At 42.5% G+C, this 17,833-nt stretch overlaps 1 protein-coding gene across 12 annotated transcripts in view; it reads left to right on the top strand.

Moving 5' to 3' along the window:
• The window catches only part of afdna (afadin, adherens junction formation factor a), a 79,022-nt gene that overhangs the window by 44,629 nt on the left and 16,560 nt on the right, over nt 1-17,833 (top strand). For all 12 annotated transcript variants that reach the window (XM_041064356.1, XM_041064355.1, XM_041064346.1 and 9 more), the window contains 9 exons: nt 203-346; nt 520-718; nt 1,099-1,205; nt 4,410-4,490; nt 13,664-13,729; nt 13,825-13,898; nt 15,392-15,510; nt 16,807-17,007; nt 17,589-17,680. In XM_041064356.1, coding sequence (XP_040920290.1) covers nt 203-346; nt 520-718; nt 1,099-1,205; nt 4,410-4,490; nt 13,664-13,729; nt 13,825-13,898; nt 15,392-15,510; nt 16,807-17,007; nt 17,589-17,680 — 1,083 coding nt within the window. The remainder of the gene's footprint in view (nt 1-202; nt 347-519; nt 719-1,098; nt 1,206-4,409; nt 4,491-13,663; nt 13,730-13,824; nt 13,899-15,391; nt 15,511-16,806; nt 17,008-17,588; nt 17,681-17,833) is intronic.

The raw sequence follows: 17,833 nt of genomic DNA, 5'->3' as shown, positions 1-17,833 counted from the left end.
CAAAAGTTTATTTGTTGCGTATACAAACAGTGTATGAATGAAAGGCTTTAAAAGGCCAGTGAGAAATACAGGAATTAGAATAAAGAAATATAAAGAATAAGCATTCTAGATTAGACAAGGCTGAAAATATACAGATTATATGCATTATATAAAATATATGCTGCTCATTGTAAAGTTTTCTTTTTTCGTGTGCGTCTTCCAGGCCACCACCCTGCTGACCATGGACAAATATTCCATGCAGGATGTGCAGAACATCCACAACACCTGCTTCAAGCTCAACTCCCTGCAGCTCCACGCCCTCATGACCAACTACCACTGTGCTCCAGATGAGCCTTACATCCCGCCTGTAAGACAAATGCACACAAACACAAATCAAATGGAGACGTTTTTCTAAACCCAGATGTCATTAACTAACCCGAACAATGACCATTACTCATTTGACTTTTTCTTTACAGTAGATTTGTGCTGTTTTGAGTTGTCTGATGTTGTGTGTTTCTCCTGGTGTGTGTGTGTGTGTAGGAGCTGATAGACCACGTGGTGGCAGTGGCGGAAAACACAGCGGATGAGCTGGCGAGGAGCGATGGGAGAGAGGTTCAGCTGGAGGAGGATCCAGACCTCCAGCTGCCCTTCCTCCTTCCTGAGGACGGCTACTCCTGTGACGTGGTGCGCAGCCTCCCCAACGGCCTGCAGGACTTCCTGGAGCCGCTGCTGCAGCGAGGTAGAGTTACTGGGACATAGACCGAAAATTTAGAAGTAGAAATACATTCTGGTGAGAATGAATCAACTGATATTTACTTTTTTTGCAAACAGAAAAGTACATTTTTAGCTGATCTTAGTGTGGCTTCTGTGCATATATGTGTAGTGTTTTATAGTTTAATATTCTTAAGAGCAGAAACTATAAATTGGTTAGTTGATTGACACAAAAATAAGTGGTATTTAAGTAACGTTTTCTAGCAAAAATACTGAACATTCATTGACTTCACCTTCTCAGTTGTGCGACTCTTCTGCTTTTCTGTGTTTTATGTCAATACTAAACTACTAAACTGAATTTCCTTGAGTTTTGACTGTGTGCGTATCCGCGTGTGTTTTCTCTACCAGGTTTTTGTCGGTTAACGCCCCATCCCCGTTCGCCTGGTACCTGGACCGTCCACTTTGAGGGAGCTGACTGTGACAGCCACTTCTCTACAGCTGACAACTCTGAGATGGTAGGACACACACACACAGACACACAGACACACACATTCATTCTCTCTCTGTAAATCACTGTGTGTGTGTTTGTGGGTGTTTTTCTGTGTCAGGGCACCCTGGGTAAAGCTGGTGCCACAGAGGACTTGGAGCAGGTTTAGTAACGCTGACTCATAGAAGCTGTGGAGACCAAAGTGTACAGTAGCTCTGACAGCTAAGACAGCACAGAGTGAGGACACAAATTCTCGGAGCCACAGAAGTGTCTGCAGAGTCTTTGATCGCAGCAGAGTGACTTCAGGACACTGAAGCTTATGCTCACATACCAGATCTAAATTTCTTTCATCCCACTTTGTTTTGGATTAATTCTTTGAACGCTTGCAGTGAAAGACCATTGTAACTTTAAATTAAGTTGGATTCATAAGGCTTTTAATCTTAGCCTCACACTGTTGTTTACCAAACCATCTGTGTTGCTCTTCCAAATCTGAAATCCTCTGCATCTAAATTTGTTATTTTGAGTTAAAACACCGGTCTCCCCTAAACAAAAGATTTTACATTCCTAACATTGGTCTGTTATTTCAGCATTTCAGTTCTTGTTTTTAGGAGCAGATATTCTCTCCTGACCTCCAGCATAAAATCAGGACAGAGAAAGACAAAATAATGTGAACAAGCCAGCTAAAATAAATATCTCAGTGTGCTCAAAGCTAACATGAGCTCCATTAGCAAAAGTTGTGCATCGACATTGTATAAGCTCCTTTCAGTGTCTGTGGTCGAGCTTTCCTGGCTCCGCTCATCTTCCAGCCGTGCTGGATAATTCAGATATAAATTATACTGGATTTACAGGATTTGAGTGAGAGTGAACTGGAGTTACAGTAATCAAGACATGACAAAATGAAAACGTGGATCAGTTTCCAGGTGAGTTTAAGACTAAAAAAGGTAAAATTCCTGAACAGAAACTGAGCTGCAGACAATTTGACGGCACAACTGACATAGTTTGACTATTTTTAGAAAAGTTTAAACCTGGAAGTTGCTTTGATTTGGATCCAGAGGTTTGTGTTTCTGTGTGTGTGTGTGTGAGAGAGAGAGTGTGTGTTTGTATGTGTGTGTGAGTGTGTGTGTGTATGTATGAGTGTGTGTGGTCTCCCAATTGGAAGGCAGTGATTACAGTGACTTCAGAAGGGGGCAATTTACTTTTCATAACAACCTTCACACACACACCAAACACACATACACACACAATTTATTCAACACCAATCACACTGCAGAAGTTAGTTAGCGAGCATGGAGCAGTAAATGATAGACCTCTTTTCATCAAAACACACAACTACACACACACACATACACACACACAGCCACTTCCTCTGTAATTGGTCTGTTTATCCCTGCTCTACTATTTCATGGCTGTAGTCTCGACATAAGGCAGGCGTCTCTCACAAACACACACACACACACACACACACACACACACTTTGATTAATGGTGCATGTTCAGGCAGACTGGAGGGGGTGAGGCTCTTGTGCTACCGTCATAAGTACAGTTCTGCCCTGCACCCACTTCAGCAGGGCGGATATGATGTCGTCTGTTTACATATTTCAGGTGTGATATATATATATATATATATATTGCACTCAGCACATTATGATATTAACATCATAAATTATCTTCAGCAAATGCTCTGTTTGGAAAAGAAAGTGAACCTTTTGATTAACGGCACCCGGCCACGTTTGTGAGGACATACTTCATCTTTTCACTCCAACCATTGTTGGATTATTAAATACTGAATTTACAAACAACAAGCAACGATAAATTCACACAAAAGACAACGGCCTGCAGGTATAAATGCCTTAGTGTATTTTCTTTGCCTACTCCTCCTTTGTAATCTACTGATATGATAGAGGGGAGTTTTCATGCTGGCAGTTTTTAGCATGTTGGAGGTCACGTGTGACGTGTTGGAGTTTTCGTCTTTGACCAAACTGGACTAAAAGCCTGCCACGTGTACCTTTGCATCTGCCTCTTCTTTTACCATCCCTCCCTGCAATATTTAAAGTTGATCTGCTGACAAAAAAAAATGTCTAAATCTCCAGGTAGATCTTTTTTCTTTTTCTTTTTTTTTTAAATGCACCAGGAAGTTGGAAGTCAGTAAAGTTGTTGCTGCAGGCAGAAAGCCGGACTTGCTTTATGATAAAAGCCTTACATAAGTGGGCCTGTAGAAAGCTTTAACAGAAGTCCCCCTCTTCTCAAAAATTGGTTTTGCTTATTGCTGCTGGATGTTTGAGCCTCCCTGTGCAGGACGATGCACAGTATGAGCAGAGTTCGTCATAAGAAGGCTGTTTTCACATTCATCTGTGGAGGGAGGACCGTTTCTCTGTGCTCACTTTGACTCTGAATTGAAGATGTGCGTGTGTGAACATGATGTTTTGACAGCATAACTTGTTTGGAGGCAAAAACAGAACAATACTAAGAGAGCTGTGAGAGTGAACCAGAACAATGAAACTGTGGTTAGTTCATACGTCACTGCAGACAAAATTCAGAGCAGTCAGTGCTGTTGTTGTAGTAGCAGTAGTTGCATTGTAGTTGTGTGGTTGTTGTTGTTGTTTGGTCCTGGGTGTTCCTGCAGATTACATGAAACTCATCTCACTTCTGCACTTACGCAAGAGCGGTGTCCGGCCACACAACAACAGCTAAAACACACAGTACGACAGAGACATACTTTTGTTAAATTCTGACACAAGCGTATTTTATTTTGTGTCCTTTGTCAGAGTTTTCTTTTTTCCTGATGTGGGAAACCTCCTCGATAGCTCTCTCTCTCTCTCTCTCTCTCTCTCTCTCTCTCTCTCTCTCTCTCTCTCTCTCTCTCTCTCTTTCTCCACCCAGTCACCCAGCCCTGCTCAAATGAGCTCTGCTGTGTGTGTATATGTTTCTGTGTGTGTGTGTGTGTGTGGGTAGCCATGATGTGGTTTTCATTCTTGACTTGATTCCAGCGACCACAGGTTCCTCTGTGGTCTTCCCCTTTCCCCTTTATCCCTCCTTCATTCCTTCCCTCCCTTTTCTCATCCCTCCCTCTTTTTTTTACTCCACGGTCTCGTTTTCCCCCGTAATGTTTCAGAGGCAGACTGAGGGAGCACGCCGGAGAACAATCGCGGAGTTTCGCTGAGGTTGTTAAAGGCACGTCGAAGAGGTTTCATCCTCACTCACAGTTTGTCTTTCCTGTCCATCTCTCTTTTCAGCCAATGAGGAAAGAGCCAGAGGTTGTCACGGTAACCCTGAAGAAGCACAACGGCATGGGCCTCAGTATCGTGGCCGCCAAGGTAGGAACCACCACCTGGAAGTGTGTTTGTCTGTGTGTGTGTCTGTGTGTGTGTGTGAGTGTGTGTGTGATTGTGTGCATGTTAAGAGTTAAATCCAAACTATGACAGATCTGTTTCTCTGAGCTTTTCAAGAAACTTATTTGAGTAACAAAAAAAAAGGGCAGAAGTTTTTTTTTTTTGTTTTTTTTTTTTGTTTTTTTTTTAATTATAAATCAGGACAGTGAAGGATTGGCTCATATTTTTGACAGGAAGTCCAAAAATAACTCGGATGTTTTTATCTTGTGTGTGTGTGCGCGAGGCTGAGCGGCACAGTGCTGACAGAAAAGGCTGCTGTTTTAAATAGACTGATTTCACTGTTGAGTCTGACAGCAGTGCAGAGACTAAACAGTGACACAGTGAAAGAACCTTCTGGACGTTTCCTGGACAAAAACGCGGCCTGTTTAGTTTGCTGTTGCGAGGGAGTGAGCGCGGTGGAGGGTGGGCCGGTTTGCATGGGCCGGGATTATGGATCATTGTCTGTCCTCGGGTTTATTTGTTCCCACACCTCTGATGTATCGACAAAACCTGGAGGAATGATTCATCTAAATATTAAAGTGCACTGAGTTTTCAAAGGGGCAGCTGTGGTGAGTTAAAAAGACAGATGAGATTCTGCTGGAGAATCTGCTCCAGAAGAGGTTTCACTCAGCCCAAGTCAGGATTCCTCAAATCCCTGAACTCCACTCACAAAGGTGCAGAATAGATCAAGATCAGTACGGTTTAAAAAGGTGATAGATTTACACAGTGGTGGCACCTGCTGGGCAAAATCAGTAGTGTTGCACTCAGATAGGCAAAACTGAAAACAGAAAAACTGGCAAATCCCTTGATGTTATTAATTTTCTTTTTGTTTTGTTTTTTTATTTGTGAGAAATAAAAATAATATATTTCTTTAATATTTCTTCAAATGATGCAATGATCATGTTTGGTGTTATGAAATAATAATGTTTTTTTTCACTCTTTTCTTATGTTCTAAATGTTTAAAAATAAAAATATATTCATCCGTTTGTTTCCCCTGTGGAATAAATATTTTTGCGAGTGTTTTAGCCGTCTGTGTGGAATCCCAAAGCCCAGAACAGGTACATGGTGTGTGCACCTCAGGGCCCCCACCATGCCCCGTGTCATTTAGATTTTCATTTAATGGCAAAGAAAAATGCAGCACAGTTGGATGTTCACTTGGACTAATAAATTTCCTGTGGGGGGAAACCCTGCACTCACAGGCCAGACGGTTACGTAACGCTGAGTTAAGGCCTTTCCGTCCACAAATTTTCCCTGAAGTGGGGTTCCTCACTGGGCTGGATCTTATCAGATGGAGGTCTGATGGAAAATGTGTCTTCAGCGCAGCGTCTCTGCTTATTATCGCTGAACAGATGGTGTTAAGTTTTAGTGATGGTTGTGTTATGATGCACAACCATCACTACTGATTACCTGTCAGATCGGACGTGGCGAAGGCACTGAGCGGTTGTGTTGTACTGTTTTGATGAGAAAGTGTTTTAGGCAGATCGTGTGTTGAGTCTTTCTCTTACTTTTGAGTAGAGTGAGCTTCCTGCTGAAGGCTGCGTGTGGAGAGGAAGAGTGGGAAGGAAGGACGCACTGAGGAAACCTTCTTGCTCTGTTTATTTTTCAAAGCTGTGTGGACGATTGAGGAGGAGAACAGCCAGAGAAATGTGTGTGTGGGATTGGGGGGCGGGGGGTGGGAAAGGCAGGTAGAGAATATTTTGTCAAACAGCTGCTTGAGTTCTCGGTAAACTGGGCTGAGCTCTGTCCTGTTATATAACTCCGTGGGTGTGTGTCTGTGCGTGTGGTATTTGCCCGGCGGAGCTGCAGCAGCACTCCCACCTCAGTCTGACCAGCCGGCGTCCCAGCCGTCACTTCACCTCTGGATCTGCGCCTGGATTCGCTGTTTCTTAACAAACACTCTGCAATTAGGAACTCGTGGAGGAATTTTGCCGCACTCGGGAACATTTGAGGAATTTACAGCATCTTTTTAACCACACACACTGGAATTTACACAGCTTTTTAACTTTAAACCACATGTATTTATAGGACTTTTTAATACTTTTCCCATATAAAATATATTTTTTTTCATTGGACGTTTTTAAAATGACCTGCACTGCATTTCCACTGCTTTCTGCCACACACACAGGAACACGGTGCTTTTTTTTTTTCCATCCGTAAATAGTGATTTCAGACACTGATGTTCAGCTGAATGGATTACTGCCTGCCGTTGTAACTGGGAGGTTGTGGACTTGTTGCTGCATGTTAGCAGGTTGAAGCACTCTCTGGGATCAAGAGTGTGCAGTTTGGTTTGTGTGTGTGTGTGTGTTGTATACTTGCCCCAGTCTGGACGTCCCAGTGTGAACTGGTCAGCAGCTGCAACATGTGGTTTTCTGTGGTGGGCAGGAAAGATCAGGTAACTCTGTGTGTGTGTGTGTGTCTGTGTCTGTGTTATAAGATGGACAGAAACGTCTCATTATGTTTTTCCTTGTTACCTCTGCATGCTTCTTGATCTCCACTGTTTGGTTTTACTTTTGAATTGAGCTAAATATAAGAAGTGATCTGAAAGGTGTGTGTGGGTTCTCATGCACGTGCAGGTCAGATTTAGGGAGTGTGTGTTTTGTTTACTCGTCCCTTGATAGACCAGATTCCTCAGTGTCTTCTTCATATCGTGATTGTCGTCCTCTGTTCACCTGCTGTGGCTGCTTTAATCGAAAGCACTTGCCGAGGATGCGTGGTGAACTTCAAGCAGCTGGTTGAGTATTGAACACATGATAGCAGGGTGATAGCAGCCCAGTGAGGGTTTGCCTTCTGGTGTGATGGCCTTCTGGTTTGTCACTTTTCATTGTTTGCTTTAGGGGCCGTTCTGCTAATGGTTAAACTAAGGTACACACATGAAACACAGATGGTAAAAACAGAGATAAACTTTGGGCAGCGTCTCCTTATTCTGGGCTCAGAGCCGAGTAAATGGAGAGGGAGGAAGAAACGTGTTAAGGCTCATTTGGAATTTGATGTTGGTCACAATTAAGGCACAAAAACTTGCCAAACAAATCTTGTTTGGTGAGAACGTCAGTTTAAAAACAGCAGTGATGTCCCACTTTAGTAAAACCAGTTAAAGGTCAGAACAGTAGTTGCAGTGATTGGTCTGTGGCGTCGCATTATACGTGACAAATGTTCCTCGTGTCACATTTATATGGTTTAAACTCTTTGTCTCTCTGGAACAAATGAGGTGAAGATTTTTCTGTGTATTCTTAAGAACTCTGAACCAGTCGAACGTGTGTGTGTGTGTGTGTGTATTTTTCATCGTATTGTGTTTCTTTCCTCCAGACAGCTCCCAGCTGGAGCTGAGGAAACTCTTTGCCTCACCCTCCACCTCTCCCCCCTTCTCCCGTGTTAGTGTGTTTACTCACTCAGTGTATCTGTTGCTGTTAAGAACAGAACATTCCCTCTGTGCAGGTTTAAAATAACTGGAATCTTGCGGAGCATTGCCTTCACAGAGGAGAGAATTCCGCACCAAACTCCATTAAAAAATCTGGCAGTTTTCCGTCACCTTAACTCAGATCATGTATACAGTATGTGAATCACAGTCTTAGTTTTGGGAACGTTCTCCTCGTTGGTGAAGGCAGTGAAGTCCAAACTCAAAAAGCTGCATTTGTTCCGTGTGTTACCAACAGTGTGTTTGAAGTATTGCTTGTGTACATGTTTGTGTTTGTTTGTTAGCTAATAGGATCAAACTAGAAGTGGAACAATAGTATGAAAGGGTCACCCCCCGTGAGGGCTGGAACAATGGGAGGATGTAGCGCGCGCGCACACATACACTCGCTTTCCTGTAAAGCTGCGGACAGGAGGTGTTTACAAGGCGTGTGGAGGAGAACATTTGTACATCTTGGCGCTCATCTTGGCGCTCATTATAAAAGCCACAGTGTATCTGTGGTGGAATCACATTTTGCCAGGTTAGTGTGGAAAAACAGGGACATGCAGGAAGAAGAAGTACGTATTGTTTTCTGACTGGAGCCTGGGAGCTGAACCAATTCTTGTCTTTACGCACAGTCCAGTTTATCATGTCTGTGGTTACTTTGTCATGATGGAAAATTAAGTTGTTTACTTGGTTTTATGTATTTGTTTTTATTTTTCTTATTTATCGTCTGTTTCCCGTGTTTCCCACACCTGCAACACTCTGAGCTGGGAACGCAAAGTTCAGAGAAAAACATTTCATTCATTTTCCAGTATACGCCTCATTTCATGCTTTTCGTTTGTTGCATTCACATGAAAATTACATAAATCCTCCAACATAATAATACCAATACGTCTTGCAATGTCATCTGAAATAGCTGCAAAACAACAAGTAGTACTTAGTGGTGTGTAAATTTATCCCAACAACTGTCACACCGGCTAATATGTAACTACAGTTTGACTTTTACTGCTTGCATCCATTTTCTCTGAACGCCGTCCCCCGTCTTCTATTCTCGGCCTGTTTAAAGGACACGTGCACCATTCGAATTTTAGTCCGGCAGGAACCGGTTATGTTTAGCTGATCAGACGTTCTCTCAGCTTGAAGTCGGGGCATGGTTCTGCACTGCAGTTTTATTGAAGTCATGAAATTTCATTTGCTAAAGAATCACGAAGGCTTAAAAATCGTTCTGTCCTAACAGATGCTGCAAAATAAAAAAAAAAGGGAGGATAGAGGAGATGAGAGATGTGAATCCAAAACACGCCCAGACAGTCCTGAGAAAATCTTTAATCCACCAAAATGACAGAGAATACCTGTGTGAGTGCACAGGGCCTTTGAACGCCTCTGGCTTATGGAGAGGTGGTTTATAACCTCAGGAAGGCTCCTGAAAGCAGGCTGACGTGCTAACTTTGAAAGCTGTAATCTCCGTGTGCTGCCAGCCTGCATTAGCAGTTGTTTTTTGTCAGCTGTGTATCGGACACACGTGACAGCCGTGACTTCTCGACTCTGCTGTAGATGTTAGTTTCTCACCGTGAGTCAGACTCTGAGAAAAATGTCACATCACTCTGGCTCTGTTGACCCGAGGAAAACACTGAAGGATGTCGTGTAATTTACAGATTTCCACGTTCAGATACATGTGCAAACATTTGCATTTCTAAATGCAACTGTATTTAATTTAACTGATCCTTAATTCTGCTCATTTGTGCAGATCTTTATGTTTTTAATCTTGTATGTGATCGTAATTGTTTCCTGACATGACAGGTAGTAAAACAGAGATGTTTTGAATTTTTAAAAGGCATTGCGTTTCCATCTAGTCCATAGTACGTTAGAAGCATGTTTGACAAAGCCTCAGGCCATTCCGCTCTAATACAAGCAGGGCCGCTTTAAGGTGCGCTTGATTTGTTGTGTCAGGGCTCTTTAAGGAACCAGAGCTGTCCGTTAAAATGCAGTAAATCAAACAGTAAATCTGCCTGAGGTATTCCAGCTCTTCGTAGAGATTTAACGAACGAATTTAACAGGCATGCACGCATCAACAGGGGAAGTATCGTCGTCAATGTTTCGCAGCGGTTCAGTGAGTGTGATCTCCAAAGAAAGGTGTGTTTTCATGTCGATCAGTTGACAACGCTTGTGAGAAGTGACACATCTGGTTTCACTCTGACCCACACCCCAGCATCAGCACACGTTTCAACGTGCCCGTGTCTTTACCGTACACTTCTTCAGAGTTCGCCCATAGACAGAAGGACTGTATATTTAACACTGGTGACTGCATATAGAGAGAAATTTTGTGTGTTGTACTGTGTGATTTCCAAGAGCTACACACCCATTTCTAATGAAGCAGGCTGGCTGGGCTACCAGCGTAAGGTAATAACAGCAATATTCCTGATTGACAACAACGACTGACAGGTAAAAAGCCCTAAAAACCCACTGTACCTGATACCTGATCAGCACCGGGCAGCTGAGGGACACAGTCAGAGGTCAGCTGGTGAACATAGTGGAGCATTTCACAGCTAAAAGAGCCAGATGCTTCCCTCAGGAGCTGATGGAGACTAAAAACGGAGCTTAAAAGAGAGCAAATAATGGACCTGCACATTGTTGCTATATATCTGTTGGATGAAGTTTTGTCATTGTGAAACTTACTCAACACCACCAGCGATATGAGTTGCACTGATTTTAGATTTGCAAACTTAAGTAAGAACATGCTCATAGCAGCAAGTTGCGGCCCCTCTGAACCCCTCCTGGGACCGCTTTGACTCGCTAAAAGTCCCTCCACGTTCCCGCAAGTGTCTCTGGAGCTTGTTTTGGCGCCCCGGTCCCCGGTCTGGATAAGTGCATGAAGCTGTGGCTCCATCTGAGACAGAGGCTCTTTAATGCATTCTGTAATGTGCAACAGACATAAAACAGTCAGAATGATTCACTGCTCTTCTCTCATCTTAATGTCACTCACAGGAAATTCGTGCCTGCATGAATCCAGCCTCATTATAACATATCCACGCGCGCGCGCACACACACACACACACAAACACACACACGTATAGACAGAGAGAGCTGAGACATTGTGGGTCAAATGGTTTCAAGGCCTGATGTTTCCGCTGTCTTCTTGTACTGGAGAAACTGGGACAACGGATCTGGGGATGATGGAGGGCGAAGAATGAATCTCCATTCACTCCATTCACATAGTTAATAAATGGAAAATAAATGGACGAAGAACCTCTCAAAAAACTGAATGGGTCTTTAGTCAGAAAATATATGGGTGCACTGTTGAAATGGTTTATTGATTGTAGTGATTGCGTGATCAGTTAAACTGTCTGAACTCTGGCCTTCAGTAACGTGCTTTCACCCCGACTCAAAACACATTTGGTGAAAATATGTGCCACAAAGTGAAAGCTCAGGAATGTATTTGTTCCATCTCGATGAGAAGGCAACACAAAGCCCATTGTTATGTTATAAAAAAAAAAATAAAAAAAAAAGCTGATTGGTTTGAACTTATTTGAACCCATATTTATATTTTCCTGCTCATTGAAAAGTTGTTTCCTGCCGCAGGAAGACTCTGATCGCCACCATTTACAATCAGCAACACCCTCCTGCAAAGAGCCAGTAGATGATTATTAAAAATGCTGAAAGTCTTTAAACACAGTCAGTGAATTCTGCTCCATCAAAAAAAAAAAAAGAAAATGATCAATATACTGGATTCTTTGACAAATATGATCACAGATAAAGGTATTAAATGAAACTCTTTGTGATCCATTTTATTAAGGTAATGCTGCACAGATGCAGATATTGTCAGTCAAACATCGACCGGATCATCATGGGCCGTTTTGTTTGTGAGACTTTCCTGAGATTTAGCAGCTTCTCAGCCAAGTCAGACAGAATTAATTACCTGCACATTAAAATCCTCCACTGGCGTCTTTATCTTCTAGTTATTAAATGTTATTAAATGTGACCTGCAAACAGGAAAAGCTGTTAACCTGTGTGTAACCCCTACCTGTGTTTTACAAGATGTGGCTTCACACACACACACACACACACTCGTTGCCAGTTCTGAGGAATGGCAGCAATTAGGACTTTATAGAGCAACTTTATAGACATGCTGGGATTCTTAATGTCTAGGTAGTGCATTTAGCATCTGAACTTTTCCAGTCGTGTTTTCAGTTTAAAGTTTGGTGCACGTCTTACTTTTTATTTCCTTGAACCTGCTTTGAAGGTTGAAGCAAGTCTGTGAATAATCAAGGTGGTTGTCTTCTTGTTTGGTGAAACTACGAGAATTTCTCATGTTATCTTCACTTAAAACCAAATAACGACTTTAAAGTCTCGGTGCAAGAAGAGAAAATCTAGTTTCATATTTAGCGCTTTGAAGTGTCTCTGCAAAGAAAGATTTCTGAAATATTTTTCTGGTTTCTGGTTCCACAAACTGTGAGGACAAACATGTCAAGATGTTAAAGAAAGCGTGTGATGACGTCTGATAACGTGCCAGCACTTTGCAGCACTGTAAACCGCCCCCCCCCCCCTTCATAGAAAAACCACACGCGCGCGGACACACACACACAGAAGCTCTGGCTTGTGCTCGTGTATTGACGTTGACATTGCAACGTGTTTGTTCTCTGGTTTTTATCTGTATTTCAGTTCTTTGTTGCTCCCTAAAGAAAGGATTTGGTTTAAGGAAAATATTATGACATAAAATAAATCTCTGCCGTTTCCAGTGGGGGATTTTATTGTTTCAGCAGCAAACAGCGATACAAGAAGGAAAAGCAGGACAGAAGCAGGGAAACAGAAAACAAAAACGCTCGTGAATGTGTTTGCCTGCTGCTGTTGATCTATAAATTTTTGAGTTTGACATGTCGGTGAACTTGTTACCTCGGATAAAAGAGATCTGATGTTCAGAAAACAAGAGTTTTGTGATCCAGCTCTGCTCGTTTCAGTGTCAGCACTCTCGAATAGCTGTGTTTAAATGTGAGCTTTAAATTCCTCCTGGTCCGGGCCTTCAGCCGGTGCCGCTGGATCTTACAACCCTGGGATGAGACCTCACAACATTTATGTCTTTTTTTTAAATGATCACTATGTCAGATTAGGTGCTCATGGTGCATGTCACACTGTAATTTGTATCCCGGGCCACAGAGAGACTTGATATGACAGACAATTTCAGAGTACGTGACAAGGCCTGTGTCCCCAGTTGGACCAGTTAGAGCTTTGTGGGTGGGATTAAGAATGAGGATATCATCTCCCTACAGAGCTAGCTACCTACGTCCAACATCCACCAAAGCTAAAATACGTCCCCTCTTCCAACAACATGCACTAAAGTAATCAGGAAACTCAGACAAAGCACGTCACACAGGAAATTGGAAAAGACGTTTAAGCGCACTGCAGCACTCTGGTCACACGTGCGTATATAGGTTTAGATTTCTTTAGGTTCTAGAGTTTAGAAAAAGTCGTCTTTAGTCTCAAGAGTAAAAGCAAGCTAATTCATTTACTTTCCCCACCTATTAATTAGCAGTTTAATCCAGTTTAATTCAGCACTGGCTACGGTCCAGCGTCTTTGGTCCCTTGTAGAATTATTTTTTGTTTTATTTTTTTGTTATATTGAGAAGTGTGTGTGTGTGTGTGTGTGTTTCTTGTATTGTTTGTTGGTTTACACACTTCTTCACATACAGTCGCTGAACATCCCTCTGTGTCTCTCTCCCTCCCTTTATCTCTGCAGGGTGCTGGTCAGGAGAAGTTGGGCATCTACATCAAGTCTGTTGTCAAAGGAGGAGCAGCTGACATGGTTAGTACCAACACTAAAACTGGAACCATGACAGAGGAAGAACATACGCAGTGACTCATTCTGTGGTGTGTGTGTGTGTGTTTGTGTTTGCACAGGACGGTCGCTTGGCTGCAGGTGACCAGCTGTTAAGCGTGGACGGCCGCAGTCTGGTCGGCCTATCACAGGAGAGGTAAAAACTGTGTTTCACTTAGTGCCGATATTTTGAGGTTTTCTGAACGTTTGCCTCGACCTCAGTTTGTCTTAAGAATAATTCAATTCCCAGAAATCATGTAATGTGATGCTAACTAAACATCCATTTGCAAATTGGAAATGGGAAATTCCCGGCTGACACATAAAGATTATAATTAAACCATCGCAAAATCCAGTGATCAAGCTCGGAAACACCAGGGAGGAAATGTGGGTGCACATGGTGTTTTTCTTTTCTTTTTTTTTTACATCTTCAACCACCTACCGCACAGTATTGATATATTTATGGTCACACGATGATGAAACTCAGATTTTTATTCTATTTTGAGGATTGAAAACATTGGAAAAGCAAATTATCATGCTGACGGGACATCAGATAACCACATCTTGGAAACCTCAGGGTTGAGACATCTTGAGGTTCTTGCGCTGAGGCAGTTGTGTCCCATTTGTAAAACAGACGGATCTTCCAACATGTCTGGAACAACACAGCACAAGCAGAACAGTGTGTGTGTGCGAGTGTGTGTGTTTTGGAAACTGCAGTGAAGTACTCAGTGGCTAACGCCCCTCTCACATTAATCCAGTTATTCCTCTCGCTCAGCATGTACAGGCTTGATGTTAAGTGTTATTGTTTACTGTGTGTGTGAGTCAAACTGGATTTACAGATAATTTGTGTAATTGCTTTATCGTGCAGCTAGCAGGTGGGACGGGTGTAGCATCCAATATCAGGATCATCTCGTAACTTTACATGAGAATTTTGTAACTTTTTGGCAACGGCACGATCCTGTGGTCATCTCCTCTCCTGCTCCTACAGGTTCCACCCAGCAGGTTTAAGATTTAGGCTAAACGCTGTGATATTTATATTTATTATGTGGATTTTGATCCATCAGACAGTTGACGTTACATTCCCAGAGTTCCATCCAATCAAACACACGTGGCTCATTACCTCGTGTGATCTGCCCTCTGTGTGTGTGTGTGTGTGTGTGTGTGTGTGTGTGTGTGTGTGTGTGTGACACAGCAGGATTGTAGTCAAATTAGAGTGAAGTGTGTCCCTGGCAGTGACAGATATAATCCTGCCTCCTCTGGTTCATAATAAAGGTCTTCTATTTTATCTTTCTGGTTATTTGGGCCCCAAATTAATCTGTAACCGTTCTGATAAACACAGAATTCATCACAGGCTGTGAGTTTGTCATCTTTCGGTTTGATATTTAGGAGAATCCAGTGTATGAACAGATGTGCCGGACACACATTTATGTAATTGTTTGATTTCATGTCAAACTGTTATAACATTAAGTTGTATGAAATATTCGTGGTATGAAATATTCACTGCTCTGATACGTTCTAAAAAAAATACAACAGCATAGTAAACACAACAAACGCAAACAAACTCAGTGCTGTCAGTTCAGCGTCTGGCTCTGACTCCTCACTGCCTGAGGTTCTGTTACAGGTTTGATTTCCTCTCCGTCTCTCTGTGTTCAGGGCGGCAGAGCTGATGACGAGGACGGGTTCAGTCGTGACTCTGGAGGTCGCCAAACAGGGAGCCATTTACCACGGCCTGGCCACCCTCCTCAACCAGCCGAGCCCCATGATGCAAAGAGGTGAGCAAATATACACACACACACACACACACACACAAAGTTTAGTCCAGCACATCTGTATATTATTTTTACAGTTTCTTTTATACCTTTAAACTTAATGTTTCTTATTTTTCTGGTTCCCTTGAATCACTAACAAGGAAAAAAAAACTTTATGTTCATGATGCTTCTTCAATAAGAGTAAAATACGTATCTCAGCTCTTTTTTAACATCTTAAATTAAAAGTAATTTTAAAAGGTCACACGTGGTCATAAAAGATTCTTGTTCATTAAAGTTTTAATGAATGGACTTTTGTTAGTTCCACTGTTAGTTGATGTCAGTAGTTTTGTGTTGTGAATGGTGGAAGAGAAGCAGACTTGTCCAGACAGTGTGTCCTTGTTGTCTTCTCTGTAGCGCAGTAAAAAGCCGAGCGAGCAGACTGAAGGATATAATGAGTGTTTGTGGCCAGAGCCAGCTGTGTGTGTGTATGTGTGTGTGTGTGTGTGTGCGTGTGTGTGTGTGTGCGTGAATGAAAAGCTGCACATACATACATGGCACAGAGTTTACTGGTTGTCTGGCTGCCTGCTGATCTTTGTCTGCTGGAATGTGACCCCGGATTCATTAAGGAAGCCTTCTGGCCGGAGCCGATCTGTGGTCCAGGATGACGCTAACGGGGTGTTTCTCCCAAATTCCCTCGACCACAGTGTTTTCCCGACAGTGCAGACAGTGAAGTTTAACCACCAGGCAGCGAAGGTCATTCTTTTAGTGAGCTTAATGTTCAGAAACTGGAAAAGCGAACACGAGTGTAGATTCCCACCGACTGAGGGCGTGACCAGAGGACGCAACACGAGATACTCAGATGGGACAGAAACTGGTACTGGTACGCTGGCTCCGGGCACAGAGGAGCTGAAATGATAATTTGATTAACTGATTCTCAGTCGACAAAAACAAATAATAGTTTAAGTACTTTTCATTTGTGTATCTCATTTGTGAAGATTTGCTGCTTCTCTTTGTGCTGTGATGTGATAGTAAACTGAATATCTTTGTGTTTTAGAGTATTGGTCGGACAAAAGCAAGCATTTTAAAGACATCTGGGATGTTTTAAATACATTTTTCACCATTTTCTGACATGTTATAGACCAAATAATTAAGAATGAAAATCTTTGTAAGTTGCAGCTCTAGTTGACTGTTTTGTTTCAAATAAACCTACATTTAAAATCCAACTTCAGTACCCAAAGATCAAGGTAAAAGAATTCAAAATTAAGAAATTTAAAAAGAGTTAGATATTAACAATAAGTTTTTTAAAACACTCTCTCACAGCATCAGACCGAGGCCGTGAGAAGAACGGGAAAATGCGACCAAAGAGTGAAGGCTTTGAGTTGTACAACAGCTCGGTGCAGAACGGCTCCCCGGAGAGTCCGCAGGCTGGCTGGGACTGTTACCCCGAACCAAAGAAGATGAGCGGCGAAGACCGGCTTCTCAAGAACCGAGCCGACCACCGCTCCAGCCCCAACGTAGCCAGTAAGCCCTGCTGCTCATTAAGATTTTATCCTCATACACTTAAACTGCATGAACTAGTTCAGCCTGTCCTCTGCTTACATTCACATTCAAGTCTTAAATTTTTCATCACATCCTGTTCACTGCACCAGTGTGAAATAGCTTTAAACCCAGTTACAGGTTATAACATTTCCACCTAATTTAGACAGTACATTAGGCAGATACAGAAAATTACTCCTGTTGCCTGGATGAGATATAAAAAATGGAAAGTGTCCATGATAAACAAGTCATTGTGATTTGACTTGGCATGTGTGGTAATGGAAATAGAAAAAAAAACTAAAACTAAAACTGCTGCTGCTGTTATTCTTTAACTACTCCACCCTGATATGGAAACGCGGTGCCGTGGTACTGTTTGGCAATATTTCTGGGTTTAGACGAAGTTAATGAAGGTGTGAAGTGTTTTGAATGCTCCATTCTTTAAATTTAATAATCTCAACAGCTGCTTTCAGTGCCTGTTACACTTCACTGGTTATCAGCACGTTGTTTGATTTATTTTATTAGGCTTTTAAATGTCTCCCCCTCGCCCCACCCCCACCTTTCTTCAGATCAGGGCCAGAGTCCTGCAGGCAAAGCGGTGTACCCCGGAGGACCTGGCACCAAGATCACCTCCGTCTCCACCGGCAACCTGTGTGCAGACGTAAGTAACGATTGAAGCCGATGGCATCTTGATGAGGAATGTTCCAGCAGTCTGGATGACAGTAGGGTGACACTGACACTCGAGGACACACACAGTATCTGGACCAAAGATGAGAAATATTTTTTCAGTCACTGCACACGGTGTTTAGGTCTT

The sequence above is a fragment of the Toxotes jaculatrix genome, chromosome 19, assembly GCF_017976425.1.
Source record: "Toxotes jaculatrix isolate fToxJac2 chromosome 19, fToxJac2.pri, whole genome shotgun sequence".
Taxonomy (NCBI): Eukaryota; Metazoa; Chordata; class Actinopteri; family Toxotidae; genus Toxotes; species Toxotes jaculatrix.
This window is presented reverse-complemented; position numbering and strand designations above follow the sequence as displayed.